We start from the raw sequence: 24,063 nt of genomic DNA, 5'->3' as shown, positions 1-24,063 counted from the left end.
AAGTCTGCTCAGAAAAGAATTTCGTCGTTAACAACGCGACTTCCGCCTTGTTTACTGACGCGACCACGTCACAATATTTATCAATGTCGAATATTCACACCCCTGAACTATGACTATATGAGGTTATACACATTTGCATTAACTGCAGTGCGGTGTAGCGCTGGTTAGGGGACATTAGAAAATTTATAAACACGTTTCCGAAAAGGCTAGACCCTATAGTTAGTAAGAATACAATTGTGATTTTCCCAATCCAACAAAAATTTTATTCGGTTCTTTCAGAAAACAAAAACGAACTCCTAATTTTCAGGATTATATATCAATGATCCAACCTACCGCTGTCTCTCTTAGTGCACATACAAAAACACGAGCCCTGCGCTTAAATATAGAAACCATTTTCTTGTCGTCTGAAGCGGGGAGTTCAAGCTTATTGAAAATAACTATTTCCAATATTCGAAAGAAGATCTCACGCTTAGCAACATACGTAAATGACCGAATGATGCTGGCAGTTCGATATAATGCCAAGAATTGCTCACAGCGAATTCGCAATCACTTAATTGTACTGCCTTCGACTTTGTTCTATGTCAGATAACTCCTGGGTGTCCGATTACCGATTGAGGACGTCTAAGTGGCGCACTGTGAGAGAACCAACACCTGCTCGGCTAAATGTCGCACCCACACCTGGCCAGATATCACAAAACCGTGAGGTAATGCCGCATGTTTGCTGAGCGTCTTATCGTGAGATAGCAAGACCGCGAGGTCGGCCATAAAACCACCTGTAACGGTTCGCAGCCACCAATCCAGAAGCTGTGTGCAGCGTTGTGTAGACGAGACGGCCGCCATGGGACTGATGTGGCTATTGTTTACGTTGATTGTGCGGTGTGGCTTAGCGTACAAAATCGGTGAGTTGCTGTTCTCTGCTAATTTTTCGCGGGAGTTTCGAAAGCATACGGACGATGTGTTCAAAAGTATTTGCGACAATTAGTAAACGCGTGTTATCTGCGCCAACAGTGCGTGTTTTTATCTATTAACCTGTTTAACAGCCTTCCTTTTCCCGTGGCAATGTGTCGGTGCGAGCGCAAGACCATCCGGAAATATAAAAATAAGCTATTTTTGAAGCTTTGGTGCTACTGACGAGTTCCAAGAATCATATGGATTACCAAACGAACAAATGTTTCTGCCGTAAGAGATTCCAGTTTTTAATGCCTGTCGACTCAAGCGCCTTGAAACTAAAAGATCTTTGTTTTGATCATGCCATGCGAATTGCCAAAGTTGAAAGTAAGAGCACTCAAAGCCGCAAGGTAGTTAGATGGTATTCTTAAGGCCACTGGGAAGCCATTTCTATTGCATGCAAGAGTTGTAAATAGTGGGTATCACCGCCACTAATCAGCTCATCCTGTCACCAGCAGTCGCTGGCGATGTTGCTGGTAATTATCAGCTGGATCAACAAAGCCCTATTTATATCTTTATTTATATATTTATTATTAAGTAGAATGTTGCCATGCACCCCTTTGTAGCTTCAACTTCAGAACTAAAGCTACGATGTTGCATTGAGATTGCACGCAACACAGAATCATTTTTTTGCGTCTGTTGTACAATGGATTATCTTCACACGGAATGCCATTTCTCTTAATCTCAAGGAGCCTTCAGGTAGCATTTTGAAAAGAACGCTAGCTAGTAAGCTCTTATTATATCCGCGTTCTAGCTTATGTAATGTATTCATTGTTCGTATGAATCGACAGTTCATAAAAATGTTAGAATTTGTCATCACTTAATCCTTGATGTCCATTGTGACGCCAATTTTATAGAACGTTTCACTTTTTTACCAATTTAAGAAAGACTAAAATATATTTTCAATAATTAGTCACACGATGAAAATAGTTGCGACACCAACTTAGAGGTACAACACCGAGTGATTTGGCAGGCCTGCAGCGACATCACTTGCGTGTACAGTGAACCACCTTCGAAGCAGTGAAGCACCGCTTGTAGACGGAAGCTAGGGGCGGTCTTAGCCGGGACTGCGATTGTGGAACACTCTTTTTTTTTGCCACCTGGCGTCACGTAGCACACGATCCTTTTGCGATAAGGTAGCTGACCAATATACCTTCGCATATTACCTTGAGCTGTAAAGTTTGCCGAAACGATAGCCCCGCTATGAATGCCGAACAAGCTGAGCAGTCTGTGCAAAAAGAATCGAAAGCAACCAAACCGGAGCGCGTCGGTAAAAATGTGTGCGAGAAGAACCCCTGAAGAAAGGTTGTAGCGTGCAAGACAGGAGTCATCCATCGTATCCCATTAACGTCTGGTGCATGCTAGTTCGGACAAACCGGTAGATGCATCAATGAGAGGCTAAACAAGCCCAGGGACAAAGTTGGCAAGGCACAATCAGAGGAGTTCCTTACAATTCACGGCAAGGATTGCGCATGCCAACCTCTTTTTAATCAAACGGGCATAATTGGAAAGAAGAGCAATGAAATTTGAAGGCTAATAATCGAAGCAGAATTCCTCACGAAGTTTGCTAACACATGCATCAGTCAACCACCTTTCGCATTATCAGCTAAAGGAACAGAATATTTGTGGGTGACGTGAACACCTGCCTTAGATGTATGACGTTTCCTTTTAGTACGCGTCCTGTTAGGTACCTGATGTAGGGTATATGTACTCTTGATCCTCTGAATAATCTTTACTGTTGGAATTTAATACTATGTATGTGTGTCGTGCGTCTTTCGCTTCGCCCCGTATTGGATGCGCTATACCTTTCGATGCTATGAACATGCTGTACCTGCAAGCCCGCCGTGCAACTGTAGCAACGCGTTGTGATTGAGTTTGAAAATTTTGGGGCATTCCTATATTGTGACGAGTAAGAGTGTCTTTCGAATTGAATCGAATTTTCGAAGTTTTAAATATTCCGCGACAACTACTTGTGAGGAAGTACGGGCAATTTTGAGGAGAAGTGCAAGGTCAGGTAAAATATCTCACTTAAGTTCTAGTGCGCTGAAAATAGGGCAAGATAACTGGTGACATTCTGTTCATGTAAGTCGGCGCAAGAAATATTGAAGAGGGAAGCGCCAAGGAGAAGCATGCTGAGCAAAAAAAAAAAAAAAAACGCCAGGCCTGCGCGGAAAGCGCAGCACAGTCACAGCGAAAGCTGGAAGAGCGGCATTTCTAGAGCCCGTTATAAACTCTCCTGTGGCTACTAATACAGGTACATTAGCAACGTACCCACTACGCAACAAAGCGTAATTTTTGGGAAGTTGGGAAGCATCCACCACGACATTATTCGTTGTTCTGCGGAGAAGCGAGGTACCATATGTAAGCGATTATCTGCAGTTTGTTGATGCGGCGGTTGATGACGATGAATAATTATGGTTGCGCCCTTTGTAATGGGTTGGAAGCTTTAAACGACCCACTAGTTACGTAATGCATATTGTGTGACGCCCGGTCGTTATTTAACTGTCCCACCACGCTTTATAACACACTTTAACCAGAGAAACGTAGAACGAGAGAGAGAGAAAATTGACTTTATTGAGACCCTGAGGAAATGGATCATGGGAGCTCTATGGGCTTCCTTGGCAACCAACAGAAGTGCACTTGCGAGGAACCCACTACGCTATAAATCATTGTAATTTTGAGAAGTAGGGCAGTAGGCACTGTGCCATTTTTCGTCATTCTACAGACAGCCGTGGTACCTGCTAAACGCATGTAAGCCATTATGCGCACTTTGTTGATGCTGTGCGTGATGACGATGAAGAATTATGGAAGAGCTCTTTGTAATGGGTTGGAAGCATTCAACAACCTACTCGTTGCGCAATTCGCATTGTGTGACGCCTGGTTACAGAATTCGCGTTGTGCGACGCTTGGTGCTTATTCTACTCTTTTACCACGCTATATTGCATATGCTAATGTGGTTCCTTCCCGACATGAAGCCTGTATGGGACCTTTTTGCAAAGCAGTTTCAAGCACCGGCATGGCTCAGAGGTTGAATTCTGGGCTCCCACGCAGCGGGCCCAGGTTCGAACCTCGTTCCATCCTGGAATTTCTTTCTTATTTAGTTTTTTTTTTCTTATTTCGAGCGATACTGGTTACGGACACCGGCTGCGGCGGCGGCGGACAACTACGGCACCAAAAAAACGCCAGGCGACCTCCTTCTATCCTGGAATTTTTTTCTTATTTAGTTTTTTTTTTCTTATTTCGAGCGATACTGGTTACGGACACCGGCGGCGGCGGACAACTACGGCACCAAAAACGGCCGGTGAAATGATCTCATAACAGCTTTCGCTGTAAAAAATATTCATGAGTGAAATTGCCCGTCAGTGTCAGCAGTACCAAAGAAATGATTGTAACGTCGCAGATAGGTCTCTTCCAAACTGGCTACGTTGAGGGATGCCAAATTTCCCTTACACTGCCTTTTTCACACGCCCAGGCACGGACGGTAAAAACTGCGGCCAAACGCCCATTCCACCTCTGCTGGACGAGGATGACCGCATTTTCGGTGGAAGCGAGGCCGTGCCAGGAAGCTGGCCATGGCACGCCGGCATTTTCACCAAAGAACTTTTCTCAAAGCACATATGTTCTGGCGCGCTGATCTCCGACAGACACGTTGTCACGGCTGCTCACTGTTTGATGTAAGTACTCACTGCTGATGTACTAGTGATATAGGAGTGAAAGACGCAGGAAATATTCCTGAATTCCTGTTGTAAGTAACGAAAGACTTACTCCGCAACATTTTGCGAAGTGCAAAATAAAAGATTCACAGTGAGTTCTCTAAGGATATTTCAATTAACAACTATGTGGATAACAACGAGAGATAAGGTGGAGCACACAGTGAATCTCTGCCTACATCTTTAAAGCGCATCCACATCGTCGTCATGCAGAGCGAGCTAGAGCAACTGAGTGCGCTGACAATTTTCATTTGTAATAACTTTCACCTCGACAAAAATATGCAACTAAGTGTAGCTTTATCGTTTTTAGTGTGTGGGGTTGTTGAGTACACATAGATCTCAGTCAGGCTAGGAACGGCTCAGTAGATTAAAGAATACATTTAGTACGCCACACAAAATTAGGGCACACAAAAGCGGACCGTTAGAAAAACAGAATTCTTTCGGGAACTCAGTATTGAGATAAGGTAAAGTTGTAAAAAGTAGTGACGATAATGGATTGGCCTTTGAAACCTGTCGCATCGAAATGCTTCCTGGAGTCTAAAAACATATGCAGGGTTTTTTTAAAAAGCCAAATTCAGTTAAACTGAAACTGAGAAAAATGAATCTTTTTGCTACTGCCAATACGGCCGGCTCTGCTCCAACAAATTTTTTGCCAGTGTGTTCCTGTCCCCTAAATGCCTAAAATCTATATTGCGGCTAAAATTTATATAGCCCACTATCGTCGGTATTCAAGAGTAAATTTGTATTTCAGTTTATAGATAGGAACAATTCATTTGGGCTTGAATTAGCTCGTAAACGAAGTCTAAAACGATTCGAATGTACGGTATAGTAATATACTGCGATAAAATTAAGATCATTCTTATTCTTCCGTCGGTGCCGCCCTCCGTGGCATGCGCGGAATGGCGATGACTAGACTTGAAGAGCGAGTGGTCCTTCCTGGCAAAAGGTGCAATGAACTGGATTGTCGGCAGCGCTTTCTTGTTCTTGGCATCTATAGAAGCCTTGAAATGTGCTCCAGCTCTTCTTCTTCTTCTGAGCTCGTCTTATGCCGTGCCGTTTCGGATCACTCATTCTTCTTCAAGGAATAGATCGGTGCCCAATATCTTCATTTAATACATCTCTTATTTCAAATATACCGTCTTGGAGCGAAAGAAGGACATGATACTGTAGCGCTAGACTCGAAAGGAACTCTAAGAGGCAAAAATAAGTAGTAACTTCCTCCTCTTACTCTTTATATTCGAATTTTGCCCTAGAACATCATGTCCTTCAGTAAGCGCCAACTCGCCCTAGAAAAAAGTAATTGTGGAAAGTAAACACGATATCAAAGCAACGAGGACACAAATGAAACAGGTTGGATGAGATCATGTTGGTTGTTTTGGTCACGATTCTTGACGCAGCGCCGGTTTAATGAATGTGGGTTGGTTTGATTGAAACAGATGCAGCATTTGGCTTATTTTTGTTAGGAACTGCCTTTTTGAGTTCACGTTACAATCAGGAGCTGCAGCTTTTTATTCCCACTGCTACATAAGTTAAAGATACTCACGGGTGCTTTACGCTCCCGTGAAATTTAGTACAGTTTTGGTTTCTGCATCTGAAAAAAGAAACGCCACATATATTCTTTATTGCGATCAACGTAGGCCAGACGCTAAGCAGACGAACCTAACACGTGAGTAAACGTAATAGTAGGGATGGTCAGAAAAACTACCAATTTCATCACACCAAGCGGTGTTATCGGATGGTGTATATTTTACCTCCTATATCTAATCAGTGTATTTAAAGAACTTCTTTAAAGAGATTCTTTGATTTATGCGAAAAAAATATTCTGACTAGGGTAGTGGTGGAGAGCCCTATGAAACCTTTGCTGCGATGGGCTCCTGTAGCGTGCATGCTACAGTCGGCACATGAACGCATCTCCATTTGGCAAACTTAGACCGCAGCTGCCTTATACAAATGATCTAATACGTCGAAGAAAATATGTTATGCGCAACAGTATTTCAAGAGACACGGGATTTGTACATGGCAGTCAGTTTCTTACAAGAGCACATTTATTTAAACCATTTCGCTACAGTGCCCAAAATTACGAGAGGGTAACAGACAAAAAAAAAAAGAAAAAGAAATTGCGCTCTTACAGCAGGCATTATTCAGTTGTTAACGGTAGTTTAAAGCTATGCTATAACAGAAAGAGTTCAAAACAGTATCTTTCTAGCAGTACTTGGATCTCATACGGACACTTGCGGCTTGACAAAGGGGTTTTAGTAGAAGTAAAATTCCGCGCTGGTAGCGATGGTCATCTGGAAGAGTGAACAAATTATCCGTGGATCATTGCATGTTTTGTTTACCGTAACCATAAGGACAGTCTCACATGCCATTCTTAGCAATTACTACTTTGTTTCTATTTGACGCAAGGCCGGAATAGGGCTGATGAACTATTCAAGTGCGTCAACTATCGTTTAGGCGCCAGAAATATCTACTTATCTACACTTATGCGGCTATTTTAAGGAAAACATTCAAGCAGTAAGACACTATAAAACATTCCAATAGCTATTAGAAGTAGTATAACCGCGACTGTATAACGTAATATCTGTATATTTTCATCATCTGTGGCTGCCATATACCGCATAATGGAGCCCTCAATATGGAAAACTGAGTGAGTATCCACACAAGATTTCTTTTAACACTGCTCAAATACGCGATGTTGTTTTAACCCCATATAAAAACACCGAAATTTGCAAAATTGAGAGCGTGCAGAACAAATCTATCAGGCTCAGTTATTTACAGCTTTAGAAGGAATCAAACAAAAAAAGGACATCGCAGTTGTGGTGAATGGACAGTGTTGCTAGGCCGAAGTAATTTACACCGGTTTAGAATAGTACGCCAACAATATAATTAACATCAAATCTCAACGCACGTCCAGAGAGTAAGTGATGTTTACCACTCCAAGACTTGCGAACTGTAAACACCACATGATCATATATCCCCTTTTAGCAGAACGGCCACTTGTGAACATCCCCTTTTTTCCGAGATGGGTTTAGAGAGAAATAAATTTATGAAGGACGCTCAACTCTCTGCCATCACCTGATTTTTTAATGGTTTTTTCATCATCCCTTTATGTGTATTATAAATCTTAAGTGCCCGTCCGCCCGATGAACGGCCATGCTATTGCTTGGTTCACATAAAAACGATTCGCCAAGTGATGTCAGTCACAGCTGGTATTCCCTGTGAACATTTATTGCAGGAGGAAGACATCTAAAATGTTACTTGTGCATCTGGGCGCCCACGATCAGAATAACGTTGAAGCTGGTGCAAGGACGCTGGAAGTGGCCGAAGTGTGCTTTCATAAAAAGTACAAACCTCCTCATGTGGTAAGTTCCCGTTACCTATCTTAAAAAGGAGAGATGCGGCGTATCCCATGCGGCAGAGAGGATTTATGTACTTTGTATTCAGACCCAAACCCAAGTGCAATTTTAATAGATACATAAGGCAGCAAGGAAGAAAAGTGGGAAACTTACACAAACTAGGCAAAAAAAGCTATCTTCTAAAAAAATATCAATATTGATATAAATCGAAAAACAAAGTTGCTATACGCCTGTGTGTAGGACTAAAGAAAGGATTGTGTCAATTTAAGCTTTAGAATAACGTGATCCCTGAACGCGGAAAATTTTGCGCCGCGATTACAAAGAACAGGCATCGCTGGCTGCGTACCTTACCTTCCAAGTCCCCCATATCATCTGCTATAATGTTTCTAAAAGCACAATTCAAAAGGACATTCATTCGCACTCGCCTAGCCAATAGTTTTGGCGTTTACTGCTGTCACTAGAACTATTAGCATGGAGTGTACAAAAATCGTTCGGAGGCACTCGGGTAGTTTTTATAGCACAGTTGTTATGGTCGAGGTTGGCAGTATGTCGTAGGTAGACATTTCTCATAATCTCTATGCCTCACGCGCTCAATCATCGACCAAGCATTCTGTAGAGATCTTTAACAAGGGCCCAGCAGCTCTGCCGTGACCCAGCCTTGCGCGACGTAGTGCAAGCTGCACTATGTTTTTTCAAGGTAGCAACGAACTATCTCCTGCCGCTGGCTGAGCTCAGATAACGCAGAATGGTGTGATACTGCATTTACTTTATTTCGACATCTTAGTGTCCACGCGAGTAGGCTGGCATTTGCTTTTGTGGTTGCAGATGTATATAAGACATGCACATGCGCATGTTTCGGGCCTTGTGGTGGACGTTTGGAACAGAAATTATGACTGGGAGGTACAAGAACACACTCACATAGCGCTTGTGCCTGTTCTTCCTGTGCCACCCCGTCATATGAGTCTTGCGTTTAATACTGAGTATATATCAAGGTGCATTTCAGTCCAAGCAACACATCCTTATAACCACCATTCGTAGTTCCAATAAATTCACTTGACAGTATGCGATTGTGCGTGTTGAATCCTGGTCTACGGTTTTCAAGCTGTGGGCAAAGAACCTAAGCCTTAATTGTTGCCAAATAACTCGCACCCTTGCTAGACAGCAAGAGAGCGATTGCCATCAGTGATGTGCGAATACCCTGTGACGCTATTTGAAGCGTCTGTATGAGCCGTACGCGCCTTGTATCGCATCAAGTCGACATCATTCGCAAGAGGAAGGTCTCAGATGAGGATAGGAGAACGAGCAGAGTGGAAGGCGGAAATTCTGTTCACCTCTTCGCCCTCTGATTTGGGGCAGAGGTGGAGGCGTACACATATATACACCCGGCGCTAGGGAAAGCAATTTGTTTTCTTCATAAAGAAAAGTCTGCATGCCCAAATGTTCTCTCCAGCAAAACTCCCTGTTCAAGGATTGGTCTTTTCAGCCTCAAACAAGTTGCAGAAACTTGGTCCGCGCATTTGTGCTAAAGGCCAACGAGGCTGCCTTATAAGGAACGAGTCACCCTTGACTAAATGCTCAATTAGAGTCGTTCATTCAATTCCCTTGGCTTGTAAAAGAATGTATGCCAGCGAAACTGAACTGTTTTCAACTACCGCCTTAGAAGCATGCTCAGACAGTTAAGAAGAGAGAAGTGCGCACATTTGGCCGCACTTGTGGATGCATGCGGCTGCAAGACATGTTTCCCAAACACTAAGATTTTCGGAAGTACTAAGAGCCGAACTGCTCGGTTGGCTTTAGAAGCCCTCGTGATAAAAAAATTATTCAGTCTGTGTCCACGCGGCTTCGATGGCACTGAATTCTTCGGAAGAAGCATTCATGCAGAGCGTTCTTACATCTGTGGTTTTATAATGTCGTTTTTCGCGGCGTTCTCATGATATGTCACGGCGCATGCACGAGAGATGTACTACATGATTCGGTGGGCGTTTTTCGCAATAAACAGTTGTCAGTAGCTGCTGTACTTGTCTTTCCCGCCTTAGTGTCTATCTTCATTTGCGCTAATTGCACTTCGTTAAAATGCAGGAGTGCCTAGCCTGGCAGTCTGTCCAACTAATTGGTATTTATCTTTTTCATATTTTATTTTATTTTCAGAATGACATTGCCATTCTCACAATGAAAGAAACTGTCAATTTCACTAAAACGATTGGTCCAGTCTGCCTACCGGATTCAAACCACGAACTTCCGGAAAACACAGACACTTACGTGACCGGCTGGGGACAGTATAAAGGTTTGTCAGGAAATCTTGCTTCGAATACGCCTATGCAAACACTAATTTCGAGTGGTACCCTCTCAAACTCATAGCTACAAGTAAAGAGCGCAAGTACAATTCATATTAACAATGACTGAAAAAGTATTCTGTGAACCTAGTGACAAAGCAACAGATAAATTCGGCTGCAATGGCGGCTTCACTTGCGAAGCTCCTCATTGCGTTAATTGGATCTTGGCTACAAACCCATCATGGGGCGCTGTTTCCAAATAACTGCACCCTTACCGGCCGGTAGTTTACCGGAAACGTCTGAAGGGCTTGGCGTTCGAACGTATCGTCGCAAACACTATCCAGCATATTTTATGAACACGTATGTATATCACTAAATTGGCTGACGGTAGCCGGTGGCTCTGGGGGTAACTGCCATAAGGCGTACGAGAGTAACTGGCCGGACAATGAGTCATAATGCTATTATGTCGTCTCTAAGAACGCTATGATATAATCTTGATTTTAAGCATAGGTGCAAGTGTTCCTTGACCAGGTCTTCTGGGTCACAGTTCTCACCAAGTAGTTCTTTCCGTGATTATTTCTGGAGTTCGAACTCTTGGGGACCTTCTCGCAGGCTACCTGCGAACAGGAATGACGGCCTGTTTTCATTTCTTAGTCGTGGGTGCTCTCATACTGGGCATGCCTTGGCCCCGAATTTTCATACCCATACTCTGTGTTACACAAGCACACGTCAGGAGCAGTTCAAGCAAGAGAGAAGTTGAACGAAACATGAAGACTTGAAGGGATGATACATGGTTGAACAGTGAGCGCAGCAGGAGCCAACGTTTAGACAGGAGGCTCTGACGAAGACGAGTGCCCCAGTCTAAACGCTGGCTCCATCGATATTCCCTGTTCTACAATTTTGTATGATGGATGGAGGAAATACTGTGCAATTATTGCATATTTGATGTGCCTAAAGAACAGAAAGCGTCCGATAACCATGCGTACCAGCTCGTCCATGTTTCAACTCACGCACAATCTTATGACCTCTGTTAAAATACCCCAATAAATCCTGGCACCTAGGTGTCCGGACACCATGATGCTCATGGGCTTAACTAGCAGGCTCTCTTGTTACGAGGACGGATACATTATTTTTTGCTTCCTGTCATAGCATTTCTGAACAGCATGTGCTCCTGCTAGAAATTTGGGCGCATACCATGCAGGGACGGCCATTTGGCTGTCATGAGGAAGAGAGGACCTTTAATTGAGTGTGCTGTGCGTGTCCCTGTTAACTTTTTTACATGTCGCGTGATAAATATTCATTTTAGGAGCAAATCGTGACATGTGCCTCGCCGTGTCAATTCTTTTGGTTTATTTTTTTTAAATTATATTGCTTTTCGGAAGCACAGTTACGTTAGTTCGCGGTGCCGTTTGCTTAATAGGGCAAGGCACAAAATGGGGCAGTTCCGCACACATGAAACCACGTGTTGCTTTCATATTCGTTTATAACACTGAATTTGAATCCTCTTCGGTTATTAGTGAATCAGGAAATAAATGTGAAATATACGATTGCTGAGAGTGAACCAGCAGAGTCTACACAGTAAAACGTTCAATGTAAAGAATACTTCTAAGCACCTCGCTACGGTTGTCTTAAATGCAAGCGAGCTTGCGGAAAACAGTAACACTTCTATTACCCAGCTAGTTACCATAAGTAGTGTGGAAGTATCGCTACAGGCGAGGCAGGGTACATCTTAAGAGTTGTATCACTGAAGCTACTCACTCTTATACAAGGCAGTAGACCACGGACAAGGGACATTTTTAGACTTTGAGTTTTACCTTTTAGGTAGTGCCATCGCTGTTTATCTGATACTGATATCACTGTCACTACACGCATATTTCCGAGAAATTTGGAGAACAATGAGCTGGCGATGAAATTGGAAGTATCACTAGGTTTCATGTAGTGCACAAGTCACTAAAATTTCCTTTCAGTCGTCGGAAGGTCCGAAAAAGACATTACGTCAGTGAATGTTCAAACATTCTTGAATGTTGCTACAGCTTCAGTAGTGTCCTAGGAGAGGTGAAATCTCACGATGGTTTCATTTTTGATATATATATATATATATATATATATATATATATATATATATATATATATATATATATATATATATATATATATATATATATATATATATATACATTTCAGCTGACAGCATTGAATTATCGCCTAAGCTTAAACAGCTGCGCACAAGAACCATGTCGCACAAGACATGCGTCGAGGACTACGATTCAGGCATGCCCGACAGTGTCCTGTGTACCAGTCACGACTTTGGTTCGTCTTGCAAGGTGAGAGCCGCAAAAATATGCACATGAAGGCGTAACTTTACATATTACCTTAAAAGAGCGAAAAAAAGGAGCACTACTTTGTTGAAGCTCCTCTACAAATACTTGGCTCTTTTTGAATGATGAACAAAATATGTAACGGTTTCTTTTAAGCACTGATCGCTATAAATCAGCAGAGAATGAATTTTGTTCGGGCTTGAACAAAACCTTAATTGACTAGAACAGTAAAGGATCAAAGCGTTTGAGTTCTATTTTAAAGTGTAGGTGACAGTTGAAGTAAAACAGCTCAGAAAAATTAGTCGTTCATTTTCACTGTGTCGTTCACTACATGGTATAAAAAACCTCCGTACAGTCACATAAACATGCCATGTAACTGTGCGTGTTTTAACCTTTGTAGCCTATTTTTGCCGGACCAAAAGCAAAATCGAGTCGGTGCAATGTGTAAATTAGCAACCACCAAATACCCCCATGAAATCCCCCATTAGTTTTCTTTTTTAGTAATGATGAATCACATAATAATATCTGGGGTTTAACGTAGTAATGATGAATCACATAAGCTGTTTAGTACCGTAGTCTTGTGCTGTCCTGACTGTAGACAGCGCGTAATTTCAGACAGTATAAATACCTTCTGTTTACGAGAGTTCTGCCCCGGGAAGAAGCTGTCAAGTAGAGCTGTGCACGGGCCTTATTTCCGAGCCCGAGCCCGGCCCGGGCCCGCTGACTTTGTCGAAGGCCCGCCCGAGCCCGACGGCAAAGGGCTGCGAGCCAGCCCGGCCCGGCCCGACGTAAGAAAACACAATCCCGGGTCCGGCCCGGCCCGGCTCGGTTTTTTGAAGGTTCACTGCGAAAACAAAACATCGTTTTCCGGTAATTTGGCATTTTATTGAGCATATGAAATATGATCAAACGACACACGACGAGCAGTCTCTATTGCGCGGATTACAAATTACAAGTAGACGGCCTCGTGCCAGCAACAATGGTGTTCGCTCCCCAAAGCCGTCACGTGTATGGGGATACCCATGCAAGCGTCAGCTTGCACGAAGGCGATCTACGTCGGGTCGCTGTCTCGTCCATTTTCACTCAAATGGGATTTGGCCTTAAATCTAACGCGAACAGTTGCGTGGCGCCGTCACTAGCTCAGGTGGTGTTACTTCTCTGTTTGTCGGAGTGCAACAGAGGCAGTGCTTTACCTGCTCCCGTTTTGTTTAAAGTAGTGAAAGGAAAGGAAAAGCGGTAAAGGGCGGTCGCGGGAAAGGCGCTGTATGCGTGCTGGAAAATAATTCCCACTCATTCTCTATGTTTCGGGCTTGAGTCGAGCTTTGCGCTGGGCCCGAGCCCGGCCCGATAAAACTCCAAGTAGCCCGAGCCCAGCCCGGGCCCGAGGTGAAAATACGTCGGCCCGCCCGAGCCCGGCCCGCGGGCCGGGTCGGGCCTTCGGGCTACCCGGAGCCCGTGCACACCTCTACTGTCAAGCCTCTGTGAAGGCGTCCTCAAGGCCAAAAATAAAAGAGCCGTGGTTTCGGATACATTGTTCAAAGTATGCCGTATATCACTGTGTTTTGAGCGTTTAGCATCTCTTAACAAAAAAGCAGCAAGCCATACGACTAGTTGAGCCGAGCAATATGCTAAGTATTGCTAAGAAAGCTTGCCTTTGCGTTTGTTTCAAGCAGTTTTCTTGTATGCGTTCTTATACAACGTGTAGAGGGGTCACATTTATCCCACATCTTCAATGCGTCCACGCTACCGCAAGGGCATAGTTGACTGAAATTTTGCAGCATATTTGGCAGGAAAAAATGCCAGGCCTGCGCGGAAAGCGCAGCACAGTCACAGCGAAAGCTCGAAAAGTGGCATTTCTACAGCCCGTTATAAACTCTCTTGTCGCTACTAATACAACTACACCAGCAACGCACCCATTACGCCACAAATCATAATTTTTGTGATGTTGGGAAGCACCCACCACGACATTACTCGTCATTCTGCGGAGAAGCGAGGTGCCATCTGTAAGGCATTATGTGCAGTTTCTTGATGCGACGGCTGATGACGATGAACAATTATGACTGAACCTTTTGTAATAGGTTGGAAGCTTTAAATAACCCACTAGTTACGTAATTAGCATTGTGTGACGCCCGGTCGTTATTTCACTCTCCCACCACGGTTTATAACATACGCTAACGTGAGAAAGAGACAGAGAGAGGGGAATTAACTTTATTGAGACCTTGAGGAAATGGATCGTGGGAGCCTTATGCGCTTACTTGGCAACCAATAGAGGTGCACTTGCGAGGAACCCACTACGCTATCATAATTTTGTGAAGTAAGGAAGCAACCACTGCGAAGTTTTTCGTCATTCTGTGCAGAACCGTGGTACCGGCTAGACACCTGTAAGGTATTATGTGCACTTTGTTGATGCTGTGGCTAATGACGATGAAGAATTATGGCAGAGCCCTTTGTAATGGGTTGGAAGCATTCAACAACTCACTCGTTGCGCAATTCGCATTGTGTGACGCCTGGTTACAGCATTCGCGTTGTGTGACACTTGGTTGTTTTACTTTTCTACCACGCCACATTACATATGTTAATGTGTTTCCTTCCCGACAAGAAGCCTGTATGGGGTCTTTTTGCAAAGCAGTTCCAAGCACCGGCATGGCTCAGAGGTTGAATACTGGGCTCCCACGCAGAGGGCCCAGGTTCGAACCTCGTTCCATCCTGGAATTTTTTTTCTTATCTCGTTTTTTTTTTCTTATTTCGAGCGATACTGGTTACGGACACCGGAGGCGGCGGCGGCGGACAACTACGGCGCCAAAAACGGCCGGTGAAATGATCTCATAACAGCTTTCGCTGTAAAATATTTCCAGGCATGACCAGTGTTTTTGCCGCACTGCTTTTATTACAGCGAAAGCTGTTATGAGATCATTTCACCGGTCGTTTTTGGCGCCGTAGTTGTCCGCCGCCGCCGCCGCCGCCGGTGTCCGTAACCAGTATCGCTCGAAATAAGAAAAAAAAAACGAAATAAGAAAAAAATTCCAGGATGGAACGAGGTTCGAACCTGGGCCCTCTGCGTGGGAGCCCAGTATTCAACCTCTGAGCCATGCCGGTGCTTGGAACTGCTCTGCAAAAAGGTCCTATACAGGTTTCATGTCGGGAAGGAACCACATTAGCATATGTAATATAGCGTGGTAGAAGAGTAAAATAAGTACCAAGCGTCGCACAACGCGAATTCTGTAACGAGGCGTCACACCATGCGAATTGCGCAACGAGCAGGTTGTGAAATGCTTCCAACCCATTACAAAGATCTCTGCCATAATTCTTCGTCGTCATCAGGCACAGCATCAACAAAGTGCGCGTAATGCCTTACATGCGTTTAGCAGGTACCACGGCTCTGTAGAATGACGAAAAATGGCACAGTGCCTGCTGCCCTACTTCCCAAAAAGTACAATGATTTATAGCGTAGTGGGTTCCTCGCAAGCGCACTTGTATTGGTTGCCAAGGAAGCCCATAAGCGCATGATCCATTTCCTTGGGGTCTCAGTAAAGTTCTTCGCCCCCCCCCCCCCGTCGCTCTCCCACGTCAACGTATGTTATACAGCATGACGGGAGAGGGAAATAGCGACCGGGCATTACCCAATGCAAATTACATAACTGGTGGGCCGTATAAAGCTTCCAGCCCATTACAAAGGGCTGAGCCATAATTCTTCATCGTCATCAGTCGTCGCGTCAACAAAGTGCACATAATGCCTTACAGACGTGTAGCTGGTGCCTCGCTTCTCCACAGAATGACGAATAATGGCTCAGTAGGTGCTTCCCCACTTCACAAAAATTGTGATTTATGGCGTAGTGGGTACCTTTCTAGTGTACTTGTATTGTAGCCCCAAGAGAGCTTAGAGGGCTCTAGAAACGCCGCTCTTCCAGCTTTCGCTGTGACTGTGCTGTGGTTTAAGCGCAGGCCTGGCGTTTTGGAAATTACCAGTAAAAAGCAGAGCGTCTACATTTTACAATTACCGTCAGCGATACCGGCTCCAGAAACTGCGCACACCCGGAGTTTACCGGGCGGCAGAGAAGTTTACAGCGGCGCGCCTAGTATATACACCTTTATTGCTTAACATTGTTCAGTACGCCACTACCTATGCTGCTCATTACATTACTAATTCAACCATGACATTTTCTGCCGCTTTGATCACAGAAGTAAGTGATGATTTCAACCATCGCCAAGTCTGACCTCACGCCTGGCAACCAATGTGTAACACATTGTTTCGTTTATGTTACGCAAATCGCTTCTTTTTTTTTTTTTTTTTTTGCTGTTCTGTCAGCAGAACGCCTTGAAGTCGGCAAGGTTCTGCGGTAAAAGGAAGGTGCCGACAAAATACGAAGAGAACCTTGAAAAAAAGAAAAAAAAAAAACGTTACGGCCTCGTTCACCAAGAAGGAGACGTTTCGGCGTCCGTACGGGAGCCGAGACATCTGTTTATTTTTTTTCAAAATTCTTTTTGTGTTTGGTCGGCGTCTTGCTTTTACCTTTGACAATGAGCATTCGCAACCCGACGAGGTGTCATCGAACGCTTGATATTAAAGTTCTTCTACCCCTAGCTAAACGGTAGCGCCGCCGCTCAGCGGTGATTTTGAGGACTTGCAACGCCGAAGGGGAGTAAACACGTCCTAACAACTGTGCAATCGTCGGAGCTGGGCGATCGTCTTTTTGTAGGCCTGGTGAACTGTTTTAAGCATTCAAGTGTTATCACAAGTGAAGAAGTCGGTCTCCTGGAGCAGCGCATATAATGACAAAAAGTGGCGTTCTTTGTTTACGTTTTTTCTACAAAGAAACAGGAGGGCATACGGACGTTCCACTGCAGATGTGGTTACAAGAAGAGGTAAACTAAATCAAAGGACGACTATAAACTTATTAGACGCAAGGCGTTGCAAATACGCGAGCACAACATTCACTAGGTCATGCTCAGAACTGCCACATCCACCCTTTAATTAGGGGCCTCTGAAGCATACTGGAAACTAGGCTAAGCATAACGCTAGCAGACGAGTCCCCATTGCTTTCTTTGTCCAAGAAAAGTACCATTCTGGAGGTGTCCACTTCAGAGACTCGGCGCTAATGCGCAATGGAACAAGTGATGACAGAGCATGAACTCCAAGCTCGAGCTCCGTTCTTTTAGAAGGGAGCCGAAGAGGTCGGCCCACTACAAGGCGCTGGAGAGGACGACCCGTTACGGTGTTCAAAGGCTTCGCTGCGATGTATTTATATACACTCGAATCCGCATGCATCGAAATATCGGATAATTCGTTGTACAACTTTTCATAATAATATTATTTGTGGTTTAACGTCCCAGCACAACTTTTCATGGAATTATTGTATTTGCGGAGGAAATTTTGGTGCGCAATATGGTTTCATGGCAATACGCGACTTTTCGATGCAAATCAGCTTTTGCTCGGAGCTGTGTCCGGCGTTGCGTCCGCTTTCTGCCGCCTAGCATAGCCATCTGAGCGGGCGCGCACGTTAAGGAGAAGTGTTCTTCCTCTTGTTCTTCGACTGCCTTGATGAGGATACGTGCAGAAAATTTAGGGGCCTGGGTTGCCCTATGCTGTCCTAGATTGGCGTAACGCAGACAATACCATGTGTGCTGGCACGCGCTAGCGCGTTCAGGCAGTCTAAGGGTCTGGGTAAGACGCTGTGGCCTCTCCCCCTTACACCCTCTCAGCAATCACGTGAAGGCGTCGGGGAACGAGATTCTGCAGACGTGCGATGAACCCGCGTGGCGTGTTCCAGCAAGTGTTCCGGACGAGTAACAGCAACAGCAACTACAGTTAATTCATGGTGGGCTGCACTTGCAAGGACGCGTTAACATCGGGCAAGGTGCCCGTAATGAACGGAACTTGAAGTCGACCCATGCGTTGCTTGGCATCCCCTCATGGTTCGCTTTAGTGGGAGATAGTGTAATTTTTTATACATTTTGGATATTTGCGCGGTATCCGTGGGGATGCGGGGTCGAACGCAGGGGCGGGTAATACGCGAGAAAATGCAGTAACGACACAAATAGCGCTTCAATTGATTCATAAGTAGGTGTGCTCACTTATCGGCCATATGTAGTATCCCTTGGCCTTATAATGTCGGCTTTGCTCTTCAATATCTTACACAACATGCCTCTTGGGATGCCCAAGTTCGGCTACTAGACACTATAATTTGAATGTACTCATTATCGTCAAATTTGGCCATAAGAGCAGCTTGTTCTGTTTTACGGTATCTAACGCGTGTACAAAAGGAACAGAGAAGCCAACGGCGACCCCTCAAGGCGGGCCAGCGGCGCAACGACGAGAAATCACGGAGACGGAAAGCGCCTGATTGCAAGCGGCAGTTTCTAATCTCTCCGGGCACAGTCCTGCTAATGACACCGCTCGGCATCCTAAATGCTTGCGGGAAAAGTCTGTTCCGTGACGAAACACCAAAAGTTTGTGAGAAAAAGTCAACTTCTGAAGGCGTATCTCACTGCCCTGTGTTCGATATATCAAGTGTTCCGGCTGTTTTGTTCGATGTATCCTTAGATTTTCCAATGTATTGAGGAATTCATCGGAGATCATGTTACATCATTATCGACACAAGCTAGGTGAAGTCTGTAAGGGCGACTACTGCTATAGCTCTTACAAGAGCTTGTTTGTGAGAGTTCTTTCATACTACATATCGCTCTCTTTTCCTGTCGCTTTGATTTCCCTCCTGAATTCGTGCCGCTGTAGCTACAATATTTTTCTATTGCTCTGTTGACATCATTGTCCCTCTTATCACATACTACATTTGCGTTACCAATATAGTTGCCATATGATTTGAACACCGACAAGAGATGAAGTGTTTCGCCATATATGGCGCTCCTTTTTGCAGTTCTATCCTCGAAGTAATTTCACTGCAATCTGTAGTATGGATGCGCCCGTTGGGAATGAGTTAATTTAATAAGCTGGAGCATTCCACGTCGGTTTCATTCAGGGTGACAGCGGAGGCCCTCTCGTGTGGAATTCCGGAAGTGCATGGCTTCTAGAAGGTGTGGTTTCTGGTGGACCTGTGAAGTGCGCCAATCCGGACGACCCACTGCTGTTTACGAAAGTGCCACGTCAATTGGACACATTCATTTTGCCTTACATTGAAGCCAAGAATTACACAGAAAAAGCTGGAGTCTGCAAGATTCTTTAGAGCTCTGCAGCAAACTCAAATAAATACTCTCGAACAATTGCTTGGAGAAGTATTCTCCTTATATGTGTTATTGGCATTGAAGGTCAGTATTCCAGGTAAGCTATACGTTTATGGTGGTGAGTGGCATTAGCATCGCCATGCGACATTTTGAGAGCAAGAGTTGACGTCACCATATTGTAGTTGTGCTTGGCACTAATTTAGTTTTTAGTGTCCTTTCCCACTGACATTGATCAGTTTGCCCAGCTCATCACTAGCGTAAAATTCCGAGCAAGCGCCCGTACCGCAGGAAGCGCCTCCCGCCTTTTTCGGGAGATTTGAAATATGTGCCAATGACCGAGCAAGCGCCCCCCTCCCCCCTCTTCTGCCAGCATTTTCACTGTTTCATTCACTGTTTTTATTCGCTCCACGAGGGCGTATAACGACAGTGAATACATGCGTACTCAATAAAGCATTTCATTGGAAGCATGTGCGCCTCTTCCGCCGTCATCTTCATTGTCGATCCGTGACCAAGCAAGGCCCCCCTCCAATTCTTGTCAAATTATCTGTCACCATAGGGGGGAGGAGGGCACTTGCTCGGGATTTCATGGCATGTTGCAGAACAAATCAAAGATGTTTAGCGTAAGATTCACGAAATCATTCAGGCACCCTCAGTGTGACCCTCAGCTAGCACGTGCAGCTCAGACCTATCGCTGATGAAATCGCCTGAGAACTTTGTTAGATAAGAGCATTTTTGTTCACAATCATTTTCCTTATTGCATCTCATGCGTGATTGCATATTTTAAGCATGATTTTAGATCTCTTCGTGAGCGCGCTTCAAGTGGCTGACCTTCAGCCACATTCTAGCGCCGTATAACCACGCACTCACACGAGAAAAAAAAACGACACCATATGCATTCAGGCGCTTAATCAAAACTTCAAACAGTGCACTATCACCCACCACCTTTCTATAGGACTGAAGTACTTGGGCTACTTAGTGCCCCGGCGAGTAAAAAAAAAATGCTTCCGAGTTCTTCATGTCTGTGCACAATATCACTGAACCTGTATTGTCTAGTACACTGACATTTTATCTTCAGTTTCCAATAGTGCCGTTCCAAAGGCAGATAATAGCCACCTTGCAGAGACAGGTACTACCTGGCCCTATACAGTTGATTTTCGTCTGTTCGCGCTGAGACCTGGTTATATATGTTCGTAGGACGGCACAGCTAAGTAAGTTGCGCTGCCTCCGAGAGATGGCGCCACGGCGGAATATTTAGCTGAATGGCGAAAACCCGTTCGGCAAACTCGAATATTTCGTCATATACATGCCAGTACTTACTCCATGCTAGTACCTTACTCGAATGCTGAAGTTGAGCGATTGTTCAGCCAGATGAACTTGTTGGAGACAAAGCTCCGAAACAGGCTCTCCCCCACCACAGTTAACACCATTACCGTCATCAGAGCTGGGCTGAAAAGACACAAAAGGGGGTGCTTCAGCGAGCTGTCAGCGAAAACTATCCGCCTCATCAGAACTCGGGATGTGAGTGTAAGCGCTCACCTTCAACAGGTGCTCCACATCACGTCTGCTCGGCCAAGTGGGAGACTCTAATCCAGATTATGATGATGACGACATATTCACAGTCTGAGACTTTTACGCATTTGTGCCTGCGCTGGGAGCCTGAGCGCCGCGGTCAGAGTGAGTGTTCCGTGCACAAAACTGAAAATACAGTGATGTTTTGTATTCCTAAAATCTGTTTGTAAATTACGTTAGTTTTCCGCATTGCTTCGTCGTTTTTGTTTTTATGCTTCTTTTAGGGTCCCAAGAAATACTTGTTAGTGCTTTAGCGGGTAACTTGGTGGTTCTGGTAAAAAATTAGCAGATTCTAGCGGATTTCATTGCCCATTTTGTTGGAATTCTTGACAAATGAGATGGCAACACTACGCCGCGCGTGTTGTGTTCAGGCGAGACGAGACTTGCATGAGATTTAGTGCAAAACAGCTTCATTTCGGCTCAGAAAGCTTTCAGGCCTGCGTCGCGTCGTGGCCGCATACGCTAGACAAGGCCCAAAAGATTATGCCACACATGGACAGGCAACAACGGCGTGTAGATGGATGAGTGCTCAATGTGGTGTAATCTGCCCTTGCAAACATGGAATCTATCCTTTTTAAGAGCGTGTCTAATATATCTCACCAGTCTGCTTTGCCGGTAGCCGTTTCTTGCTGACATCTGCTCTCGATTACGAGGAACCCAGAAATTTTTCTCTTTTTCTCTGCTTTTTTAGATTTTAAGTTGCTGCTTGCCATTTCCATCTAATCTCATGCACCATGAACATTAAGCATATATTTTATTCTAGTCACTTTAGCACTTCCATCATTCCGCTTATCAATGCAGTCTAAGAAGTGTGTTGCACTATATATAGATATACAGTAAATGCTCATCAATTCTGGCTTTACGGGACCGGAAAAGTGTCCAAATTACCCGAATTCCTAGATATGAAAAGTACCGAGAAAACAACAAACAAACGCATCTTGCATCAACACACTTTCTCTTTTTAATACGTGAATGCTGCAACTTATCTTGCACAAGAACAGCGTAAGCGCCGTACGTTTCGTTATCCTGCGACTTCTTTCAGAATGCGACCGGTGCGCAAGATCCCCGTGTCTTCATTAGGAATCATTCATCGAGCCCGGGCGCGCTTGGTGCCTCAGCGACAGAAGAAACTCTCAAACCACCTTCATCTCATCACCGCCTAAATCCAATCAAATAGTATCACAATTCCTCCCCACCCCCCTAAAAAAAAGGAAAAGAAGTGCGTCGGCATGTGAACATCAGCATTGTTTTGATGTACCAGCACCTCCCTGTAAACAGCTCTCGTTTCGTCCTGACCGGTGGGCAATAAATGAGCGAGTAATAAGAGCTCACTTCAAAGTTGAGAAACAAGATAGACAACAGTTTGTGAGCAACAAACAGATGCTGTCTTCGCTACAGTGAGACAAACACTTATGACCGATGGATACACGACAACACGTTCCTCAAGGCACTTCTTCACTTCATACACAACACCGGCCTAACGGCACACATTTATTACATACAAAACAAATATTATGCCTTAAGGCCAAGTATATGTCGCAAATAAAAAAAAAAAAAACATGTTGTCTGCGCCACGAAATCGAGACCGCGCTCATGCACGACCGCATGTACGAGCAGTAGTCGGTTCGGCGTAGCGTAAACAAACCGTCAACGAAAATAACTAAAAGATTGAAGACCAAAAAATAAAAATATCGTTGTATATCCCCAAAGTGCTAGCCCTTGTTGCCCAGCTAGAACAATTCGAAATATTTGCGCGGTCTTCCGACAGACAGTGCCGAAAATACATGACATTGACCCCTTGCGACACGTTCGCGCCGCCGTACATTAACATCAATGACCCTCAATGGATAAAACCTTCTAAGGATGTCTTAGAGACTAATTTCCTACCTAAACTGCATCATCTGATGCGAAATTCAGCGCGCCACACCGAAAACAACGGACTGCAACTGCAACCGCACGCATACATTCCATACATACGCGGAGCTTCGCACATGCCAGTGGGTTGCCAGATCAGAGACGGCGCCGCCCGCTAGGCAATATGGCGGCACCCACGCAAGAAAGGTCTCTACGTGTGACAGACCGGTTAGACAGAAATACGAAAAAGGAGCGCGCGTGGCACTATGCTCCACGCTCTAAACGAGGCCTACAAAGAAGCCAGTAAATTAGGTAGAAAATCAGTACTACCTAGAAGAGTTCCTACAGTACAGCCCAACCAGTCACTGGCATTTACGACGAAATACACAAATGTACTGCAAAACGTAACAAATGTCTTTCGCTAGTATTATACAATGTTAGCAAGCAAGGAGTGCCTTAGAAAAACGTTTCCCAAAGTAGCAATGGCCGCGTACGCCGTAATGAAAATTTAAGGACATTTTAGTGCGCGAGAAGTAAACCCTGATTCTACTGCCCAAATTACACCTTGTTCTCGTCTAAGACGTAAGACTTGTAAACACCTTCAAAATGACGTTATATTTAAATGCACCGGGAGTGATTACGTCCATCATGCAAAATCTAGTTTGTGTTCACTAGTTCAAACGTTATCTACATGATGGAATGTTCATATTGTCACAAACAGTACAATGGCGATGCAGGAGAGCTTGTAAATAACATACTAAACGGGAATCCCGTGGAAACAGCGAAGAACTTAGCGAAAGCAGTGGCACAGCATTTTAGTGAGTCACAACTTCGATGTCAAGCTTTACATACTTCAGCC

At 44.6% G+C, this 24,063-nt stretch overlaps 1 protein-coding gene across 1 annotated transcript; it reads left to right on the top strand.

Annotated features, from left to right (window-relative positions):
* The first annotated feature begins 769 nt into the window (after nucleotides 1–769).
* On the top strand, nucleotides 770–19,972 carry LOC119390733 (chymotrypsinogen A). The gene is made up of 6 exons (XM_037658422.2): nucleotides 770–899; nucleotides 4,421–4,622; nucleotides 7,894–8,020; nucleotides 10,163–10,298; nucleotides 12,472–12,611; nucleotides 19,580–19,972. Exons 1-6 carry the CDS (start codon nucleotides 839–841, stop codon nucleotides 19,781–19,783), a joined length of 870 nt encoding a protein of 289 aa, XP_037514350.1. The 5' UTR covers nucleotides 770–838; the 3' UTR covers nucleotides 19,784–19,972.
* Nucleotides 19,973–24,063: the final 4,091 nt, after the last annotated feature.

The sequence above is a fragment of the Rhipicephalus sanguineus genome, chromosome 4 (genome assembly GCF_013339695.2).
Source record: "Rhipicephalus sanguineus isolate Rsan-2018 chromosome 4, BIME_Rsan_1.4, whole genome shotgun sequence".
Taxonomy (NCBI): Eukaryota; Metazoa; Arthropoda; class Arachnida; order Ixodida; family Ixodidae; genus Rhipicephalus; species Rhipicephalus sanguineus.
Note: the sequence above shows the minus strand (reverse complement) of the source record. Positions and strands in the feature narration are given on the sequence as shown.

Bases quoted from the DNA above. Each gene is read 5' to 3' on its own strand.
- LOC119390733 (XM_037658422.2), top strand. From the start codon at position 839: ATGGGACTGATGTGGCTATTGTTTACGTTGATTGTGCGGTGTGGCTTA. The intron at 4,623-7,893 runs GTAAGTACTCAC...CATTTATTGCAG, and splicing joins ACGGCTGCTCACTGTTTGAT to GAGGAAGACATCTAAAATGT. The intron at 12,612-19,579 runs GTGAGAGCCGCA...GGTTTCATTCAG, and splicing joins ACTTTGGTTCGTCTTGCAAG to GGTGACAGCGGAGGCCCTCT.